Source organism: Crinia signifera, chromosome 11 (genome assembly GCF_055691185.1).
Source record: "Crinia signifera chromosome 11, ASM5569118v1, whole genome shotgun sequence".
Taxonomy (NCBI): Eukaryota; Metazoa; Chordata; class Amphibia; order Anura; family Myobatrachidae; genus Crinia; species Crinia signifera.
In genome coordinates this window covers 35,829,183-35,851,024 of record NC_139227.1, presented here as the reverse complement: position 1 = coordinate 35,851,024, position 21,842 = coordinate 35,829,183, and the positions used below count along the sequence as shown (strand labels likewise).

At 42.8% G+C, this 21,842-nt stretch overlaps 1 protein-coding gene across 1 annotated transcript in view; it reads right to left on the bottom strand.

Annotated features, from left to right (window-relative positions):
* Nucleotides 1–310: 310 nt before the first annotated feature.
* Nucleotides 311–21,842, bottom strand: part of JPH3 (junctophilin 3) — a 112,171-nt gene continuing 90,639 nt past the window's right edge. Inside the window, exons 4-5 of the mRNA XM_083164939.1 lie at nucleotides 17,933–18,837; nucleotides 311–3,513 (exon numbers count right to left, since the gene is read on the bottom strand). Of these exons, the coding sequence (XP_083021065.1) occupies nucleotides 3,433–3,513; nucleotides 17,933–18,837 (986 nt within the window). The 3' untranslated portion in view covers nucleotides 311–3,432. The remainder of the gene's footprint in view (nucleotides 3,514–17,932; nucleotides 18,838–21,842) is intronic.

The following is a 21,842-nucleotide window of genomic DNA, read 5'->3' as shown; positions in this document are numbered from 1 at the left end:
AAACCTTGCATGGACATCTAACCGATAACAATAATAAAGGGTTAGGATATAAATCTGTCATTCTGCAAAATAGTAAGGTCAAATGCAAAACAAAGTGGGTTCTATTTGAGATGCTTCACTGGAATCCAGTGTAATGATGATGAAATCCGGCATGGAAATGGTTCATCCCAGCGCACAGATGAACTGGGCCTCAGCAGAACCTGAGGATGAACTGCCGGACCTTGCAAACACAGGGTTATCGCCCGTCTCCTGCAATAGGGCGATGGGGGGGAGGGGAGCGACTTCCGACACACCAACCATCACAAGGGAATTGAAACAGGAATGCGTAATCTTTAATGAATATGCATATTTATCATTAGGAAGTGGGGAAGAGGGTAGCAGGCATGTTACAAATAAGTTTCAACAAATGAGAGTCCAGGGACATATAAAAGAATACATTGTTTTTGTTTTTCTCTTCTGACGGCCAAAGGAATTCTGTACAGGAACAGTTTAAGTCTGCATATTTTGTGCAAAGAGAAGACATGCTGTACCCACAAGTGCATGATGTTTACAAACCACCCTGTACCCACTTACCGATTTGTCCCAAACCCACCAATACCCGGCTCTGAAGTAATTGCGATGCCAGGGATAACCTGCACTATGTAGACGTACTAAGCATCGGTTTGCTAGGGGCAGGTTATCTAGGATCTCCAATGGTCCTTTAACAGTCAACCAATCACACACAAGGCAGCTGCATTGTGGATTCAGCCAATATTTATCCTTTACTAGGAACCAGTGACCTCACCAAAGGCTATTCCTCAGTTCCTTCCCTATTTCCAAATTAGTAACACTTGTTCAGCCTCCAAGGAGAGGACCTGATGTGTTTAAATGATGGTCCAGTGCAGGACAATTTGAATGTCCGAATCTTCAATTGTTTTCTGCATGTTGAAGGATGTACAATTGGGGATGATTAATGGGTAACCGTTGTATGACAACGTTGGCTGAATCCACAGTTTGCAGAACTGCGTGTGTTTGTAGAAGGCGTCACTGGCGCCACGCTGCATCTACCTGGTGATGAGGGTCCTGGCTGAGCTTAGCTGCTGACATTGCATGGAATCAGCTTCTGCTGCACTGTACATAGAGGTTTGCTCATCATAGCACCTAGAACATGCAGTGTTAGGGCTCCGAAAGCACAAAGCAGCCTAACTGGACTCATTCAGCAGAGTGGAAGCCGTGTGTCTGTCTGTGTGAGTGTGGTGGTAGCAGGACGGACAGTTACCAGCTAATGAGAGATAAGCTTCGCATCCAAACATGCAGATGCGCCAACATATCGATGATCCTATTATTTTGCCCAGTGTGATCCCATTCATTGGACGGAGCGATAAATCTGCAGATGATTAAAGATTGATGATATATCTATTTACGCACAATTATATATATAAATATATCAATATATAATGTGTTAAGGGCTCATTCACACTTACGCTTTTTGTTTATTAATTTGCACTTTTCATGCCCTTAAAAAAAAAAATCATGAAAAGCAGATTGAAAAAGGAAAGATTCAATTGTACCATTATCACCAGTATGGTAGTAAGTTACTTATATAGGGCCTGTTTCAGGTTTGCAAGCAAAGCAAAATATACACAAATGGGCAAAACCATGTTGCAGGTGCAGCCAGGTATAACATGTAGATTTTAGTGGGTTATATTTTTTTTCTTCTGTGCAGTGTAAAACTGGCTGCTTTTTGCATGTAGACCACAAATGTTAGACACCATTTTAGGATTATTCGATTAATGCTGATTTTTCTGACTGTCAAAACATTGGAACTTTTTGCCACTCTTCATTTAAATTTACATTCAACCTATTCACACAACCGAAAAAAAAACACAAATTACTCTCCAATCCACATGTTTTAGTAACTGTGGCTGATTTCGACAATTTTTTGGCGATATGGTTTTCACTTTTCAACAAAGTGAAACTGCATTGGCGGAAAAGCCAGCCAAAACCGGCTGCAAGTAATTGTTTTGTTTTTTTTTGCTAGCCAAAAAAATTGGACCTAGTTGAATACTCCATATACTTTTACACTGCAATTTAGATTTTAATTTGAACACCCCCCTACAAAATCTAAAGCTGGGTACACACCTACGGATTTATCTGTCCAATTTGTCTGGTGTGAACAAGAATCTGCTAATGAATGAAAGCGTATGATAACCATTCATTTGCTACCAAATGCCGGAAAAATGGCCAAAAATTAAAATGTAGATAAACCTGGTCAAATCAAATGAATTTAACCAATTTCACCACAGACCACTGTCTGTTTTCCAGTGTTTGGGAGCAAATATTCCATTGTGTTATATTCCAATACATTACCAGATTTTTGTCCCCACCAGATGGACTGGACAGATAAATCTTTAGGTGTGTACAGAGCGTTACTCTCTGCACATGTTACATCTGCCCCACCTGCATTGCAGTATGGTTTTGCCCAGTTTTGTGCTTTTTTTTGCATTGCTAACAGAGTTAAAAGTACCACGCATGAATGAGGCATTTAAAATGTGTTAAAAAGCATCCCTAAAATGTTTAAACTCATGTTGTATTCTACTATATTATTATCAGTGCATGTGTGTGTGTGTGAATGAGCCCTAATACGCTAGCTGTTCATTTGGATCTTGTTACTATAGTCTTAAGAACACTTTCTTTTTCCCGGAATGGGCTCCAGATCCTATCTCAGTCCAACAAAAAGGATAACACTGTACCATGGATTTATCAGGAGCGACAATCTCCACTCTGTAGAATTACACAATGCAGCTGTAGATAATAATGTGGCAACTAAAATAGGACATTACAATGACCAGGCATGGAGCTGGCACGTTCCTCTTGCAAGGTGACTTCGGACTATGATGGAGACTATTTTGATCGCTTAGAATATGGGACCGGTGAACTTCGAACAATAGAGGACCCGTTATACCGGAACTTAAGTGGGTCAACCTATTGAAAAGTCTCTTGTGTTTTTTCTTTGATTCCGTAAACCCATCACACACGTTTAACACAACGTTCGGGAGAGGACTGACTAGGGTTAAAAAAAAAAAAAAAGTCAATATCTTTTGCATTCTCTCATGCCAAACAAGCACGAAAATAATTAATAAATACCCCAAGAAAAAAAAAAAAAATGAAAAGAGAAAGAAAAGGACATTACTCATGGGGAAAAGGCAAACTGTGATACAAACTTAATTCTTGTTCCTTTGGAAGAAAAAGAAATTCAGATTTAATTAAAATAAAATAGAGTATTAAAATGCAGAGGCTCAATCAGAAAATCAGCCGACGGCAGAGCCACATTTGCATTCCTGGCTCCATAAGCAGCGTCCATTGTTCTAGTTTTTTTTTTTCTTGTTTTAAATGTTTTTTTATTATTATAACCTTTTTTTTATTTTGTTTGCAAACCTTGGAGCAGTTTTGTCAAATGAAAAAGTGGATAAACAAAATGGCGACTCCGATGTTCAGCAAAATCACCATGACCACCAGGATGGGGGCGGAGCCCTGGAAAAAAAGAAAGGGAAAAAAAGTAAAGTTAGGTAATTGAACATTCCATTGCGCAGATAATAAGCATTAAGACATTTCTGTCTATGTCCGGAGGGACAGTAGCATAGTGGGTGGATGCAGTTTACTGATGTTGAGTTAAAATACAATGGGCCAGGTATAGGGGCCAGCACCTGTGAGAGATGTGCATAATCTCCACTGAAAATGCCAGCGTTGCTCACATTTTTTATATAAAATCAAATAAAAAATGTTGTGTAAAAAAAGATGATGTTTCCTATATAATGTAACATTACAGGGTTAAGCCTGGTGCAGCGGTAAAGTGGTTGGTGATTACGCAGTAGCCAATCAGCTCCTAACTGTCTAGTTACGGGCTGTGTTTCACAAATGACAGACAGAAGCTGATTGGCTGCTGCATTGTCACCTTCCACTTTATCGCCGCTTTATCACTTTAGCAGGCTTAATACATCTGTATCCTACTTTTCAAAATTCCACAATTTCCTTGTTCTCAAAGATGAGCCTTATCATTTACTTAACATTTTGAAATATGTTGCATGCTGTACTGTAACACATCATTCCACAAAGCAGGTATAATGTGTTCTGCGTGCTTGGTAATCTATCTACTGGTCATACCTGGCACAGGCAAGCACCCCACCCCCATACAAAGAAAGCGGAATTCATATGATATCCAAACAAACAACAAAGACAAGTGATGTGAAGGTGGTGCGGATAATGGCTGGGTGCAGAGTCGGAGATTGCAGCTTTCAGCAGAGGTTCTGTCACTTAATGCTCTGAATGCTGCAATTGTTGAATCCTCCGCTGACCAGGAAAGTAGAGTGCTGTCACCTGTATTCCTTAGTGGTTGGGTTACAGATCTAATGTTTTCTTGTGTGCAAAATAACATGTAAAATAAAGCGTGAGATGTAGCTGAAAGTAAATAAAAAAATAACCAAAGCTTAAGTCATCCCAGTGGTAATAACTGTACTGGACCTAATACAGATCTCACTGAGCTTCAAACACTGGCCAGGGTATACGGGAGTCCTTAATTTTATATATATATATTTTTTTCACTGTCTGCTTGGCTCTATAAATGTAAGTTCTGTTCTTGTTTATTTCATTCCTGATGACGGTCTGGCAACAGACCGAAACGTAGAATGATGTTTGCACACAGTATAGCAAAAAGCTTTAATATAGCACTAAATATACCAAACATAATACTGAACACATAACACTAGATAAGAGAAACTGAATCTAGAACTAGATGAGTGTTTCTGTACACGTGGCACTAGATGAGTGGTACTGTACACATAGCACTAGATGAGTGGTACTATACACATGGCACTAGATGAGTGTTTCTGTACACATGGCACTAGCTGAGTGGTACTGTACACATGGCACTAGATGAGTGGTACTATACACATGGCACTAGATGCGTGGTACTGTACACATGGCACTAGATGAGTGGTACTGTACACATAGCACTAGATAAGTGGTACTATACACATAGCACTAGATGAGTGGTACTATACACATGACACTAGATAAGTAGTACTGTACATATGGCACTAGATGAGTAGGACTGTACATATGGCACTAGATGGAGTAGTACTGTATATATATATATATATATATATATATATATATATATACACACATACATATATAGCACTAGATAAGTACACATAACACTAGATAAAAGAAGCTGGATATAGAACTAGATGAGTAGTAATGTACTCATGGCACTATGTGAGTGGTACTGTACACAGGGCACTAGATAAGTAGTACTGTACATAGGGCACTAGATGAGTAGCACTGTACACATGGCACTAGATAAGTAGTACTGTACATATGGCACTAGATGAGTAGTACTGTATATATGGCACTAGATAAGTACACATAACACTAGATAAAAGAAGCTGAATATAGAACTAGATGAGTAGTAATGTACACATGGCACTAGATGAGTGATACTGCACACATATCACTAGATAAGTGGTACTGTACACATGGCACTAGATGAGTAGTACTGTACATATGGCACTAGATGAGTAGTACTGTACACATAGCACTAGATGAGTAGTAATGTGCACATGGCACTAGATGAGTGTTTCTGTACACATGGCACTAGATGAGTTGTACTGTACACTTGGCACTAGATAAGTGGTACTGTACATATGGCACTAGACAAGTGGTACTGTACACATAGCACTAGATAAGTGGTACTGTACACATGGCACTAGATGAGTAGTACTGTACACATAGCACTAGATAAGTGGTACTGTACATATGGCACTAGATGAGTAGTACTGTACACATAGCACTAGATGAGTAGTACTGTACACATAGCACTAGATGAGTAGTAATGTGCACATGGCACTAGATGAGTGTTTCTGTACACATGGCACTAGCTGAGTTATACTGTACACTTCGCACTAGATAAGTGGTACTGTACATATGGCACTAGATGAGTGGTACTGTACACATGGCACTAGATGAGTGGTACTGTACACATGGCACTAGATGAGTGGTACTGTACACATGGCACTAGATGAGTAGGAATGTACACATGGCACTAGATGAGTGGTACTGTACACATTGGTTGCAGTGATTAAGTGGCCCAGGATGTGTATCCTGATATCCTGGGCCACTTAATCACTGCCACCAATGACAATTGGCTGCTGCCGATAAACCGGAAGTGAATACACTTCCAGCTTTTATTCTCAATAAAACGTTTTTATACAGTTTAATGAATTTTGCTTAATTATTGATATTGTTATATTAGAACTGTAACTCTTGGTCTGCCTCCTATTCTACCTTATTTTTATTTGTATTTTACTTGCTAATTAGATGATCTGAACCTAAATGATTGGTCATGCGACCTTGTTATGGAAGGTATATATACCCAGCCATGCTCCAACAGCACCACACCTTTGATAAAGCTGCTGTAGCGGCAAAACGCATCAGAGTGCTGTTGCCCCTTTGCCACCACCTCCACTTTGGACTGTAGTCTGGACCAGCCCAGCAGAGAACCCCTTTGCTCCCTTCTACCATCTTGGAACACTAAAACTTGGATCATCACCGCTTACCATCAAAGATCCTACCACCCATGTACCTGATGTCATTTGCCAAATTGTCCTAGACCAACTCTAGTGGACTTCGGTAATTTGTGCCATCTTGGGCCGACCATGTGGATATCAGGACACTATAAATACCCACTTATGGAGCGGTAACTATACCTTCCCCTTGTGCAATCTGGGCAAAATAGGAACGGACTCTCCTACTGTTGTTATAGTGTGGAATTGGGCGGGCATTATCAACTGTATTCTATACATGGCAATTATTTTTATATGTATGTGTTCATGCCATTGTTTTATATCTTAGTAAACTATTTTTTGTAAAGATCATCCAATTTCTTTTTAATCATTTTTAGTGCTGCTACCACCCTTCTTTTCTTTGTTCATCTATACAGGACCAACTAACCTGTTTTTTAACAGATGCTGGGAAGCCTCTCCTACCAAGCGCCCCCCCCCCCCAGATCCCTCCCCTAATTGGGGCGGGCTCATCCCTCTTTTTTCTCGTTTTGTACTAGATAATGGGTACCTTACACATGGCACTAGATTAAAGTAGCTGTATATAGCACACGATAAGTAGTACTGTAAACATGGCACAAGATAAAAGAAGCCATATATAACACAAGATAAATGGTATTGTACACATGGCAATAGATAAATTATACTGTACATATAGCAATAGACATACTACTCCACTACCTCTCCTCCTTCATCCTATACCTGCACAAGTCACTAAAATCTCCTGTGCTTATCCCAACCTTAACTAGAATCTGCAATCTCTCTCGCTACTGGTAGTTTTCCTTCTCTGTTCAAACATATCATGAGTACTCCAAATCTGAAAATTCTGACCCTAGCTCTCTCTCTAACTACGGTCCCATCTCAGCTCCCATGCCTCTCCAAGCTACTTGAGAGACTCGTCTAGTCTCACCTCACACACTTTCTTAACTCTCACACCCTATTAGATCCATTTCAGCCAGGCTTTCATTCCAAACACACGGCTGACTAAAGTGGTCAATGATCTGGTCACTGCTAAATCTAAAAGCCATTACTCACTACTTACTCTTCTAAATCTTTCCTCTGATTTTGACACTGTTGATCACACTATTCTCATACAAACACTGCACTCCCTAGGTCTTAATGATACAGCCCTTTCCTGGTTCTCATCCTACCTATCTGCTCGCTTCTCTGATTCCACCTTCTCTTCACTACCTCTGTCAGAGTTCCGCAAGGCTCAATTTTAGGTCCTCTGCTTTTCTCAACTATACCTCATCTCTTGGCAAACTAATCAGCTCTTTCGGATTTCAGTATCACTTGTATGCGGATGATACTCAAATCAACTATATCAACCCCAGAGTTGTCACCAGTGGTCTTGGGCCAAGTCTCTGAATGCCTCTCTGCCATCTCATCTTGGATGTCTTCTCGCCACCTCAAGACAACTCGACAATCTACCCTACCCCACAAGCTCGCTGCCTAGGGGTCATCCTCAACTCTAAACTGTCCTTTGTTCCCCACATTCAATCTGTCTCCAAATCATGTTACATGCATCTAGAAAACATGTCCAAATTATGACCTTATCTTACACCAGACACTACTAAATATTTTATCCATGCACTCATTATATCCCGCATTGATTATTGCAATAGTCTCCTTATTGGTCTTCCCAAGAACAGACTCTGGCCACTGCAATCCATTTTAAATGCTGCTGCTAGGCTGATCTTCCTAGCAAGACATACATCATCTGCTGATCCACACTGCCAGTCCCACCATTGGTTACCTGTATTTAATCGTATTCAATATAAAATACTTCTACTTGCATACAAAGCTATTAACCATACTACACCGGCATATATCTCTTTACTTATGTCAAAATATCTCCCAACTTGACCACTCCATATATAAGAAACTATAAATAAACACCAAAAAGTACTACAGTTGATATATATAACACTAGATAAGTGGTACTGTACACATGTCATTAAATAAGTAGTAATGTACACATGGCATTAGATAGGTGGTACTGTACACATGGCACTAGAAAAGTAGTACTATACACATGGCACTAGAAACGTAGTAATGCACACAACGAAATAGATAAATGGTATTGTACAAATAGCACTAGATAAGTAGTACCGTACACATAACATTGGGTAACTAGTACTGTACACATGACACTAGAGAAGTGGTACTGTACACATGGTCACTAGATACATAGTAATATACACATGGCATTAGACAAGTAGTATTGCACACATGGCATTGGATAACTAGTACTGTACACATGGCACTAGATAAGTGGTACTGTATACATGGCACTAGACAAGTAGTAATGTACACATGACATTAGATAAGTAGTACTGTACACATGGCACTAGATAAGTAGTAATGTACACATGGTACTAGATAAGTGGTAATGTACACATGGCATTGGGTAACTAGTACTGTACACAAGGCACTAAATAAGAAGCTGCATATAGCACTTGATAAGTGGTACTGTACATAGGACTCTAGCATTGGGTAACTAGTACTGTACACATAGCACTAAATAAGTAGCACTGTACATGTAGCACTAGATAAGTAGCTGTATATAGCATTTGGTAAGATGTAGTACTGTACATATGACACTAGATAAGGAGCTGTATAGAGCACTTGATAAGTAGTATTGTACATATGACACTAGATACTTGGTAGTGTATATATGGCACTAGATAAGTAGTACTGTACATATGGCACTAGATAAGAAGCTGTATAGAGCACTTGATAAGTAGTACTGTACATATGGCACTAGATAAGAAGCTGTATAGAGCACTTGATAAGTAGTACTGTACATATGGCACTAGATAAGGAGCTGTACAGAACACTTAATAAGTAGTACTGTACATATGGCACTAGATACTTGGTAGTGTACCTATGGCACTAGATAAGAAGCTCTATAGAGCACTTGATAAGTAGTACTGTACATATGGCACTAGATAAGGAGCTGTATAGAGCACTTGATAAGGAGTACTGTACATATGGCACTAGATAAGAAGCTGTATAGAGCACTTGATAAGTAGTACTGTACATATGGCACTAGATAAGAAGCTGTATAGAGCAATTGATAAGTAGTACTGTACATATGACACTAGATACTTGGTAGTGTACATATGGCACTAGATAAGAAGCTGTATAGAGCACTTGATAAGTAGTACTGTACATATGGCACTAGATAAGGAGCTGTATAGAACACTTGATAAGTAGTACTGTACATATGGCACTAGATATTTGGTAGTGTACATATGGCACTAGATAAGAAGCTGTATAGAGCACTTGACAAGCAGTACTGTACAGATGGCACTAGATACTTGGTAGTGTACATATGGCACTAGATAAGAAGCTGTATAGAGCACTTGATAAGCAGTACTGTACATATGGCACTAGATCAGGCATTCCCAACCACGGTCCTCAAGGCACACCAACAGTGCAGGTTTTAGTGATATCCAGGCTTGAGCACAGGTGACTTAATTAGTATCTGAGGGATTCTGATTAATCCATCTGTGCTGAAGCCTGGATATCACTAAAACCTGCACTGTTGGTGTGCCTTGAGGACCGTGGTTGGGAAAGCCTGCACTAGATACCGTATATACTCGAGTATAAGTCGACCCGAATATAAGCCGAGGCACCTAATTATACAACAAAAAAAACTGGGAAAACTTATTGAATCAAGTGGGACCCTCACTCGAGTATAAGCCGAGGGGGAGCTTTTTCAGCATAAAAAATGTTCTGAAAAAGTAGGCTTATACTCGAGTATATATGGTACTTGGTAGTGTACATATAGCACTAGATAAGAAGCTGTATAGAGCAATTGATAAGTAGTACTGTGTACATGGTACACATTATGAGCTTCTCCATAATGGTCTATATTTTCAGACATAAAGGTCTTTATAGATAACCTTATCTGCTGTGTTATCCAAGGATGGTTTGGCGAATGACATATTTGGGGCAGAGTATATTCAGAGAAGCAAATTACTCTATATTAGACTACAGTATATCTGCCTTCCCTATCTTGTTACCTTCATCCATTTTTAAAACCATTCCAGCGAGGATCATAATTGAGGGATGATTTGATGGTTTTATAAAGTTTTAGTCATTTAGCACATGTTAAAAAAGGACTTTCGTGGTTAGAATAAACACATGATGTTGCTGACACACACACGACAGTCACTGACATTATATACCAAACTTGTAACAGCAGCAAAATGTTACAGGGAAATGTATCATGTGTATACATATAAATAACAGAATATTACCCGAGTTTTCCATTTTGAGGCATTAATAATACTTTCATCAATATGTAAATATAGAGGATTTTAAGCCATTACAAGAGCTGAGATATGACTTGTGATAGATAACCCCTGCCCTGGTCTGGAAGTGACAACAAAGAGTTTACATTACATTGTTCCGCGAAAGGTATAGGCACTTAGGGCCTAATTCAGACTTGATTGCAAATTTTTTCTCAAATGGACAAAACCATGCTGCACTGCAGATGGGGCAGATGTAACATGCAGAGAGAGTTAGATTGGGTGAGTTATTTTGTTTCTGTGCAGGGTAAATACTGGCTGCTTTATTTTTACACTGCAATTTAGAATTCACCCCACCGAAACCTTAATGTGCGTACACAGTGTGTGATACTTTGAACAATATCGCTCATTTTGGACCTTCTGAGCGATATCGTTCAAAATATCAGCTAGTTTGTATACAAACGATGAATGATGCAAGGGTTTCTGTCATCTGTACATGCAGCTCAGCTCAATTTTGACAATGCTGTTCACAAATAGTTGCATATTACTAGACTCTAGCTAGATTGTTCATCATTCATCATATCATTCTGTCTGTTGTGTATGGGCCATAACTGTCTCTCTGCACATGTTACTTCTGCCCCCCCTGCAGTGCAGCATGGTTTTGTCCATTTGAGAAGGAATTTGCTTTTGCGAGTGAACCAGAATAAGGGCCATTGTGTATGGCCATAACTGTCTCTCTGCACATGTTACATCTGCCCCACCTGCATTGCAACATGGTTTTGTCATTACAGAAAAAAATGTGTTGTGCGATCCAGTCTATATTAGACTCTAATGCTGCCCATACACTTATGCGTTCGGATTCGATGCGACATCAAAGTGCAATGTCCATCGACTCTGATCGCATCTTATGGTGCAATACTTGCCCCCTTTCAGCACCCGATGTCGCATGCCATCTTGAGATGGCACATCAGGTTGTGGAAGAGGGCGGCGGAGTTGCGTAGTGCTAGAAGTACAGGCGGGGAACAGCGGTGGCAGCAGAATTGTTTAAAACATTGGGCAGCCCTCTGATTGGCTGAGCTCTCTCAGCCTATCAGAGGGCTGCCCAGTGTTTAAAACAATTCTGCCGCTCCACTAGCGCTACTTCTAGCGCTTCACAACTCCGCCCCCCCCCCCCCCAGCCCCCCCTCTTCCAGCACCCTATGTGCCATCTCAAGATGGCATGCGACATCGGGTGCTTAAAATCACACTTCGATGTCGCATTGCATCCGATCGCATAAATGTGTGGGCAGCATTAGTTAGAAGATTAATTCTAACAGCAAATATAGCAGAGATCAGCCCAACACGCTGTCCATGGTGCTGAAATAACCAGTTTTAAAGATTAAAGGACAATTTTATCATTAGCATCCAAAATACATGAGATTTTTTAAATTGACATTTGAGAGTCTATTATCACCACCACTTATCTTTCAGCCCAAAGAAGAAAGAATTAAAGGACTACTTCACATGGCAAGTCTCCGTCGTATCTATAAGAGTTGGACTGCATGTTACTGTTCTCTCCTGGTGTAACCCATGCACATATACTACTGCTCTCTCCTGGTGTAACCCAGGCACATATACTACCGCTCTCTCCCGGTGTAACCCAGGTACATATACTACCGCTCTCTCCCGGTGTAACCCAGGCACATATACTACACATATAGGCACATATACTACCGCTCTCTCCTGGTGTAACCCAGGCACATATACTACCGCTCTCTCCTGGCGTAACCCAGGCACATATACTACCGCTCTCTCCTGGCGTAACCCAGGCACATATACTACTGCTCTCTCCTGGCGTAACCCAGGCACATATACTACTGCTCTCTCCTGGTGTAACCCAGGCACATATACTACTGCTCTCTCCCGATGTAACACAGGCACATATACTACTGCTCTCTCCCGATGTAACCCAGGCACATATACTACCGCTCTCTCCCGGTGTAACCCAGGTACATATACTACCGCTCTCTCCCGGTGTAACCCAGGCACATATACTACACATATAGGCACATATACTACCGCTCTCTCCTGGTGTAACCCAGGTACATATACTACTGCTCTCTTCTACTGTAACCCAGGCACATATACTACCGCTCTCTCCTGGTGTAACCCAGGCACATATACTACCGCTCTCTCCTGGCGTAACCCAGGCACATATACTACCGCTCTCTCCTGGCGTAACCCAGGCACATATACTACTGCTCTCTCCTGGTGTAACACAGGCACATATACTACTGCTCTCTCCTGGCGTAACCCAGGCACATATACTACCGCTCTCTCCTGGTGTAACCCAGGCACATATACTACCGCTCTCTCCTGGTGTAACACAGGCACATATACTACCGCTCTCTCCTGGTGTAAACCAGGCACATATACTACCGCTCTCTACCGCTGTAACCCAGGCACATATACTACTGCTCTCTTCTGGTGTATTCCAGGCACATACACTACTGTTCTAGCTAAATATTACTAAAGTAATAGCTAAGTTACATTGGTCACCCCTCTAATGGCTCACCAAGCTACACTGTATGGAAGGAGTCAGGTTTTGGAGTACTTTTCTGGTTTACATGTTGGGATTGATCAGTAGCAGATGTTTGTGGAGACTTCTGATGTGCATTTAACTAGGGACATAGACACGCTCACCTGGCGTCACCGGCACGTCTGCCCTGGTTTATCACAGTGACCTGCTGTCAGCACACCACATTCATGGCAGCATGCCTGCCCACCCGCTCTTACAGCGCACCATGCCAGACTCCAACGCCACTCATTTGAATTAGTAGCAGGAGGCAGCATTCCTCTTAGGGGGAGAAAAAAATGGCTAATCCTCCTTGGCAATGAGCATGTAACCCCTGCCGTGGCAATGAGCATGTAACATCCCCCCTGCAATGAGCATGTGACCACCCCCTGCAACCAACATGTAACCCCCGGGCAACAAGCATGAAGCCCCTGGCAACAAGCATGTTGAAAAGTGGCACTTATGTGGTATAATATGTAAATGTCATTTTGTGGTATAATATATAATAGTCATTAACATAATGTAATAAGCATTACAGTTTGTGGTATAATGAACAGTGTATTTCCCCTACATTGTTTATAACTGCACTTCCCATTTTGGGGTATACTGGTCCTTTAATGGGCCAAGGAAGATGTTAAACCATTAACTGCAACAGAAAGGATTGTTTCAGGTGAATTGTCCATCTGGCACGTTTGTATAGTAATTAATACACACAAATGCTCATATTTTATAAACACATACAATAACACACACTGTACATTATATGGAGGGGAAAAACAAACCACTGATTAATTAGTTATCTATGAGCTGAGTATCTGTGTCTGTTGGAGCTGCACAGCCCCCACCTCCTGTTATTACCCTCTGCATCCAATCTCAGCATTTGTCAGGTGACAGAGACGCTGCTGAGCGAGGGGAAGCGGAAGATGTTGCCCAGCAACAAGATCCAGGCAGCCAACCAAATGCGACAGAGTGACAGTTGATGGCTAGATGCAAACCACGCACCAGAATCATCGCCATCTTTACTACGGCACCAGCAATACCTAATACTGTAAATGCACCTGCAGCAGCTCACAAAACAGGGGCAGGTGAGACCCCGAAAAGGAATACATTGCTCTAAATAATGTCTGGCTGTGTAGAGGTTAAATTGCGCCGCTTAGATTCTAGTATAACATTGGTTATGAGCATTTAAAAGCTGTAAAAAAATGTATAACCCACTGCATCAGTAGCTGCTCAAATACGGGCATATTACTGCATCGCCCGGCCCTGCAGCCATATATGAGGGTATATGTGTGGTGCTGCCAATCTACTATAAAGGGACAGATTTATTAAGCCTGGTGAAGTGATAAACTGGAAGGTGATGACGGAGCAGCCAATCAGCTCTCAACTGTCAATTTACAGGCTGGGTTTGAAAAATGACAGGAGCTGATTGGCTGCTGCTTTATCTCCTTCCACTTTATCACTTCACCAGGTTTTTCTTCTGCACTCTTTAGCTTTAGAGTGCTACACCGCTCTACAACACCCAGAAGGTCAGATTGGGGACCCCGGAAACAGATGGCTGTTTCTGCTGTTTTTTCCCTAACGCAATAATACAGCCATCATCTTCAAACACGACGGTTTATTCCTATTATGCAAAAGGAGAAAATGGGAAATAGATCACAAAGGATTTGTAGCACGATTAAACTGTATGTCATCCAATGCACAACCTGCACAGTATCATACAGAGCATTAGCATCATTTCCAAGAATTACCAGACATCCATAGGGATCTCATAATGCCGGAGCAGCGATGAGGAAGTAACGCCGCCGTCTTTATGCACAACTGACTAATACAGAGATAATACTTCTGGCAGATTCGTTGTGGCACATCCTTTTGTACTTAAAAGCAATGGCGTTATTGTCATACAGGCATATTCACAGTGACAGGCTTTCTGCCACGTCCCGGACAGTCACATCAGATTTATCATCATTGCACTGTATGCTTTATATACAACCCATGTATTGTAATGGCTTTACGTAGCACAGAAGAACAGTATGCACCGGGAATTTGCGGTATACCAGGTTAGTCAATTTACTAAAGCTAGTAGAAATGAAAAGAGTTGATGTTGCCCGTAGCAACCACATACCGTCTACCATTTACAAGGATGCACTAGAGAAATGATGAGAACACGGATTCTGGTTGGTATGGGCAATATCACTTCTTTAGTAAATGTACCACCTAAGTGTACAGAGGCCATATGTAGCACAGATTATACCAGACACACAGCAAGTGCTCCAATGGGATTACGCTGCTTCATTTTATGGGGGAAAAATTTACAAAAATCTATCTATTGAAGATAGGATGTTGCCCATAGCAACCAAACAGAATAAACTTCTTATTTATTTAGCACCTTCTAGCAGATAATAAAGAGAATATGATTGGTTGCCCATAGCAACATAACCTCTTCAATAGAATTCCCTGTCCACCTTCATACAACTTTAGTTTACTGACTGGAACATTGAGGTAGACATATGAAACAGTGATAAGGGAGGAGAAGTGAGCCAGAGAAGTGTCCCATGGCAACCAATCAGCACTGTAGTAACATCTATAATTTGCATAATATAAAATTATACAGACCAGCTGATTGGTTGCCATGGGCCACTTCCTCTCGCTCACTTCTCCTTTATCACTGCTTCATATATCTACCCCATACTTGTTTAACTCCTACTAAACAAGCTTTATGGCTTTCTCCAGTGATTTTCAGCCACAATATTTACGCCTGTTGTGATCTTTATTGTGTACAATATTTGAACAAAAAATACATTTTTTGTATTGTATCCTCTAGGTCAGGTATCCTCAAACTATTTTGCTGCAGAAGGTCAGCACATCACATGTGTAGTCAGCAGACAGCACTTACATGGCAGCATTGTGGAGGCACAAAGTGATGGGAGGAGTCTAATATACCATAACCCATCACATCACATGTGTAGTCAGCAGACAGCACATACATGGCAGCATTGTGGAGGCACAAAGTGATGGGAGGAGTCTAATATACCATAACCCATCACATCACATGTGTAGTCAGCAGACAGCACATACATGGCAGCATTGTGGAGGCACAAAGTGATGGGAGGAGTCTAATATACCATAACCCATCACATCGCATGTGTAGTCAGCAGACAGCACATACATGGTAGCATTGTGGAGGCACAAAGTGATGGGAGGAGTCTAATATACCATAACCCATCACATCACATGTGTAGTCAGCAGACAGCACTTACATGGCAGCATTGTGGAGGCACAAAGTGATGGGAGGAGTCTAATATACCATAACCCATCACATCACATGTGTAGTCAGCAGACAGCACATACATAGCAGCATTGTGGAGGCACAAAGTGATGGGAGGAGTCTAATATACCATAACCCATCACATCGCATGTGTAGTCAGCAGACAGCACATACATGGTAGCATTGTGGAGGCGTGATGGGAGGAGTCTAACATAACAGACAATTCAACTGATTTTTCAGAGTCCTTGAATCACCGACTGAGATTAGAGAAGTCATCAGCCTGGTGGCCAGCAACATGGAGTCGCGACCCCAAGCTGAGAAGGTCGGGACCCACTTTGGAGTCAGGACCCACAGTTTGAAAACCGCTGCTCTAGGGCAACAAGAGTGACCACTTCTCCTTGTTGATAGAACTACATAAGTGAGAAGCACAGGAGGCTGCAGCCAACCTAATAGTGGTCTGAGCAGAGCCTCATGTACGCGACCCATACATTACTCTTCTGCTTCCTTCCTTAACCTTTTTTCCCAGAACCCGGATAACATGACAGCTTGGCCGCTTTACTGTGGAGTTCACGGATCCAACGGAGAAATGGTGTCATGTATGATTCGGACCTCAGGAATGTGCTACAATAATTGTGGTCTCAACTCGCTTGGAAGTATTTATCTCTTTGGACACCTTACATAAAGATAAACGGATGTCTGGATTCAGTTCCTGGCTGACTTCTAATGAAAATAAGGCATAACAAATTAAAACCTTTTATTTGGATCGTAACTCAAAAGATGGGAAATTGACTAAGATTGGATTTCGATTTCACTTGGGATGTTGCTATGAGCAACCAATCAGAATCTACTTTTTATTGATTTAGCACCTTCTAGAAGATAATAGATAGTATCTGTTTGGTTGCTCATCGCAACATCCCATGTGAAATAGAACTCACATCTTAGTAAATTTCCCCCGTGTTCTTAAGTGTTTTCCTTATTAGGATATATACTTATGCACCCAACCCCACCTAAGCGGCATGAAGCCGTGTCACATTGGGCGAGCTGGCTCTCTACCAATCAGCAGCCAGCTTTCAACGCCGATATACTTAGGTTCTCCAGCTCTGGTAACACCCAAGGTTTGTGGAAGTGAGGGTAAAAGCCCCACCTATACATAACTGCTTGGTACAGGGGATGCCCCCAAATACTATCATTGTGGGTTCTACTCTTCGCGTACAATTGTACCAGGAAACATAAATGAAAGCAGCTTAGCACTTACCGTGGGCTTGAGCTCAGCTGTATTCTCCTCGTCGGTTTCTAGTGCAACAGGTAAAGATTTCTGTGCCGGGGAGAGGGTTAAATCTCGCCTCAAGAGCCGCGATTCCCCTTTCTCCCCAAACCGCAGCGTATCCAGTTTCTGCACGGTGGGCTCAGCAGAAGCTGCCGGCCTGAAGTTCTCTTTATTCTGAGGTTTGGACCTCAGTCTCTGGACTCCATACATGCGGTCCTCTAGGTGGTGGCCCTCGGCTGCGTTCCGGGGCCCTGCTTTGCTGTACTGTCTTTTTTGGGTATGTATCTCTTGCATATAAGAATCCATTCTCTTTAGCGGCTTCATCTCCATCTCATAGTTGCTGAGTTTCTCCTCATCTACCTCAAGCAGCTTGTTCCCACCTGGGCTATGGTTGTGTGTCCGGTGTGAAGTCCACGATACCGTGGTTGAGGAGTCCGCCCACCTTTCTCTCGGCTTGTGGTTGGACACCACGTGCCGGTGGCCAGTGCTCTTCATCAGGAGGTCTTCAGGGATGGAACAAGGTCCCAAGGGATTGCCGGACGGCATCCCTACTCTACTCCCACCAACTTCACTCCAGTTGTTGGGTCTAACATAGTCCCCAGCCCTTCCCTCAAGCAGCATCTGGATGTCCCCTCCCCGATCCTCATCCACAGACAACTGTCTAGAAAAATGGGCACTCTTGTTCCTAGACTTGGGGGCTGGCTGAGGCGGAGGTGGGGTGGAAGGTGGGCTGCACAGTGGACTCCTCATAGGACTATCATCCGGGGTCACATCGGATGGAGTAGTCCCCTTCCGATACAGTTCAGGGCTATCATGCTGTGGTGGGGTTTCAGTTGAGATGACCTCGATATCGTCACATGAGTTTTGATGTTTTGGCCTCTGGCATTTGAGCCCTGTGCACATAGAAATAAAGAGAAATGTTACATGTATATATGTGTATACATATATATATCAACAATCATCACCTGTGACTATGCACAGGTTAAAACCAGGAATCCTGAAAACCGCCCATACTAGAGAAATAAAGGATAACATTCAGTTATGGTGCACTCATGCGGTACTTCGTTTATTTACAATATCACTTTTATTGCCATAGTGTAAGGATTGCAGTAAACAGAATTGGGAGAAGCATTTTAGCAGTTTTTAATTAACATTATACCAACTGGCAGAAACGTCTGTTGATCTGAACATTTTCCAAATTGTAGCATTCGTTTTCATATACCTTTTCCACCCCAAGCTCCTGCTATATGCTCACTTCAGCACAGTCCTAGATCTTTCGATTGGTAGGGACCGGGAAAGGTCTAGACTAGAGAAGGGGCTGCAGCACAGTTCAAAACTCACATCGGGTAGCCACACCAACTGCCACCAACTGTCATTCCTAACTGACTCACTGGCAGTTGGTGTTTCTCCCCTATTTGAGTTGTGAACTATCCTCTGGAGCCACCACTGGTAGGGACCTCTGCTTGCCAGCCTCCATAATGATCCTTAAGGAAACCTAGATCCTATGGACAGTGAAACACGACCACCAAATCCTGACTATTTTAAATACGCCACTGGCTGCAACGCTCATGTCAATGTTACACTTGCAGCAAAATGAACGCAGCAAGGGGCTGATTCTTGCGGCGTGGGCCCCCTGAGTGTTGCAGCCAGTGGCATATTTTAAATAGGTGCAATTTGTGTGGTGCAAACGGGCCCCCGAGTCCTAGGGGGCCCACAATGCATACACTGAATCCAATTTTTAATACTTACCGTCCCGAGTCCCTCAATGATGGCAGCGGCGCCATAAAAAAATGACCCCTGTGCAAGCCAGCAAATTGCTCAGCAATTGGGACAATTAGCTGCTCACCTTTGAATAATTTTTCCAGTGTGTGCAGTCTGTGCGTAGCCCAGGACTTACTCAGCGGCTGTGAAAAACAGGCTGATCAGGGCCGGAGCTGACGTCACATGACTTCCCTTCAAAGGCTTGAACATGCCTGCATTTTCCCTGACACGCCCAGAAAACAGCCGGTTACCGCCCCTAAACACCACCTTCCTGTCAATGAACTTGCGTACGGCCAGTGATAAAAAAACGAGAAGGATTTTATCGCAGGACGGCCTCGTGCATGCGTACTCCGAGAAGTGCACATGCGCAGTTTATCGATAATCGCCCAGCCTGCGAAATCGCAGCTGTGCGATCTGAATAACCCCCCATGTTTCCAGCCAGTTAGTGATAATATAATAACTGTATAGTTTAGTAAAATGCCGTTTTATGCTGTTTATTTTGCAATAAGAAGCAGGAACCTAAGATGCTGGTCCCTTATCCATACTGCGCTTATCTCAGATTCATTCCCTATAAGCCAGTGACTTTACTGAAGCCATTTGTGCCTTGGTCTTATCACTGGTCCCCGGTGTATCCGTAGGCTGCATTCTCATGAATTTTGGATTAGCCTGCAATGGTTTTCCCCACCGTGGATATGCCACGAGTGCTCTTTAAATAAGTGTATGAGACAGGAGTATGCAGAACTCACATATCTCATTATTCTGCTGCGAAAACCTATTTAGCTTCCATATGATCTGTTCCCTCGTGTCCTGCTATCGACTCCGCTGCTTCACTACAAGGGTCAGGGCTGCTCTTACAGAATGCTACGATAACCCTCTGGGATTACGGGGTTGGCGAGCGGGGGGGGGGGGGCCTGGCACTGGGCACACTCTGAGGCATCATACCATGCCAGGACATGTTCAGCAGCAGCAGCAGTGAATAACGGCTTCCTGCTGCTTGGAGGGGGATGAAGGGAGCAGAGGCCGGTATAATGTGTGTCCTGACACTCTCCCCAGTTCAGATATCTCAGTTATGCTGATCACACAGGGGACAGTACAGATTGTCTCTTAAAGGGCCAGTGTCTGTCATATGCAAATGACAGGAGATAAATAGCTTGCTGGCTACATTCCCAGATACATCAGGAACCTGTCACAGCTGATGATATGGGAGATAAGAGGAGTCCTCCGTGGTGGGGGTGATAGGAGCGTTGTTTAGGTCTGCGCACCAGACTTGTGGCCTGATTCAGGTTTGCCCGGTAACCTGCGAACATTGCAGTTTACCCAGCACATGAGATGCCGCCCATCTAAACGCCACCCACCACCACTGCCGATTTCCCCTTGGTAACATGCGAGGGGATGTGTAATGAGAACAGATCCCCTTGCATGGTCGCCGACCATTGAATGATTTCTCGTGCCTTCACATCCTGTGACCCCAGCCGCCCGTCCCCGGCAGGCATCAGCCCGATGCATTTGCATGGGGACAGCCTGAGTTTTCCTAAGCGCACCCATAGTTTTTGTGGGCACGCCCATGCACCTGCCCCCTGCCCGCCCGCCCCGATGCTTGCGAATAGCTTGGCGACTATGCAAGTCGCTGAAGCCATTCGCAAAGGGGAGCTGCACATGTGCATAATAGAGCAGGTGCAGTCCCCAAAACATCGGGATGGGCCTAACTCACTATATTGCGAGTCAACAAGAATCACCCCCTTGCTGCAAGTGTAACATTGACATGAGTTTGGCTCACTACACTGCGACATATATGTACAAGCGGCACGTCCTTCACGCAGTTGAATCTTTAAGCTAATGCCACTATAAATCTCTCACTTAAGTTGCTCCATTCCTGCCCAGTACGTCTTCACCCTGCCCACACTGCCCACCCTGCCCACACTGTATATTGATGATCTAAAAGCATTTATTTATGGTTAATGCTGAATAGTTTTGCCATCAATGGCGGAAGACCAGATGGTTTCCCACCATCAATGTTATAGAACCACCTTATGCCTCCCCCCTTACATAGTTCTGAGAGACAGAGCATAGCTCCGACCCCCAACTCCCACGAAGCCCCGTCCCAAGCTTCTGTGTGATAACTTTGCTGTCTCTGCTT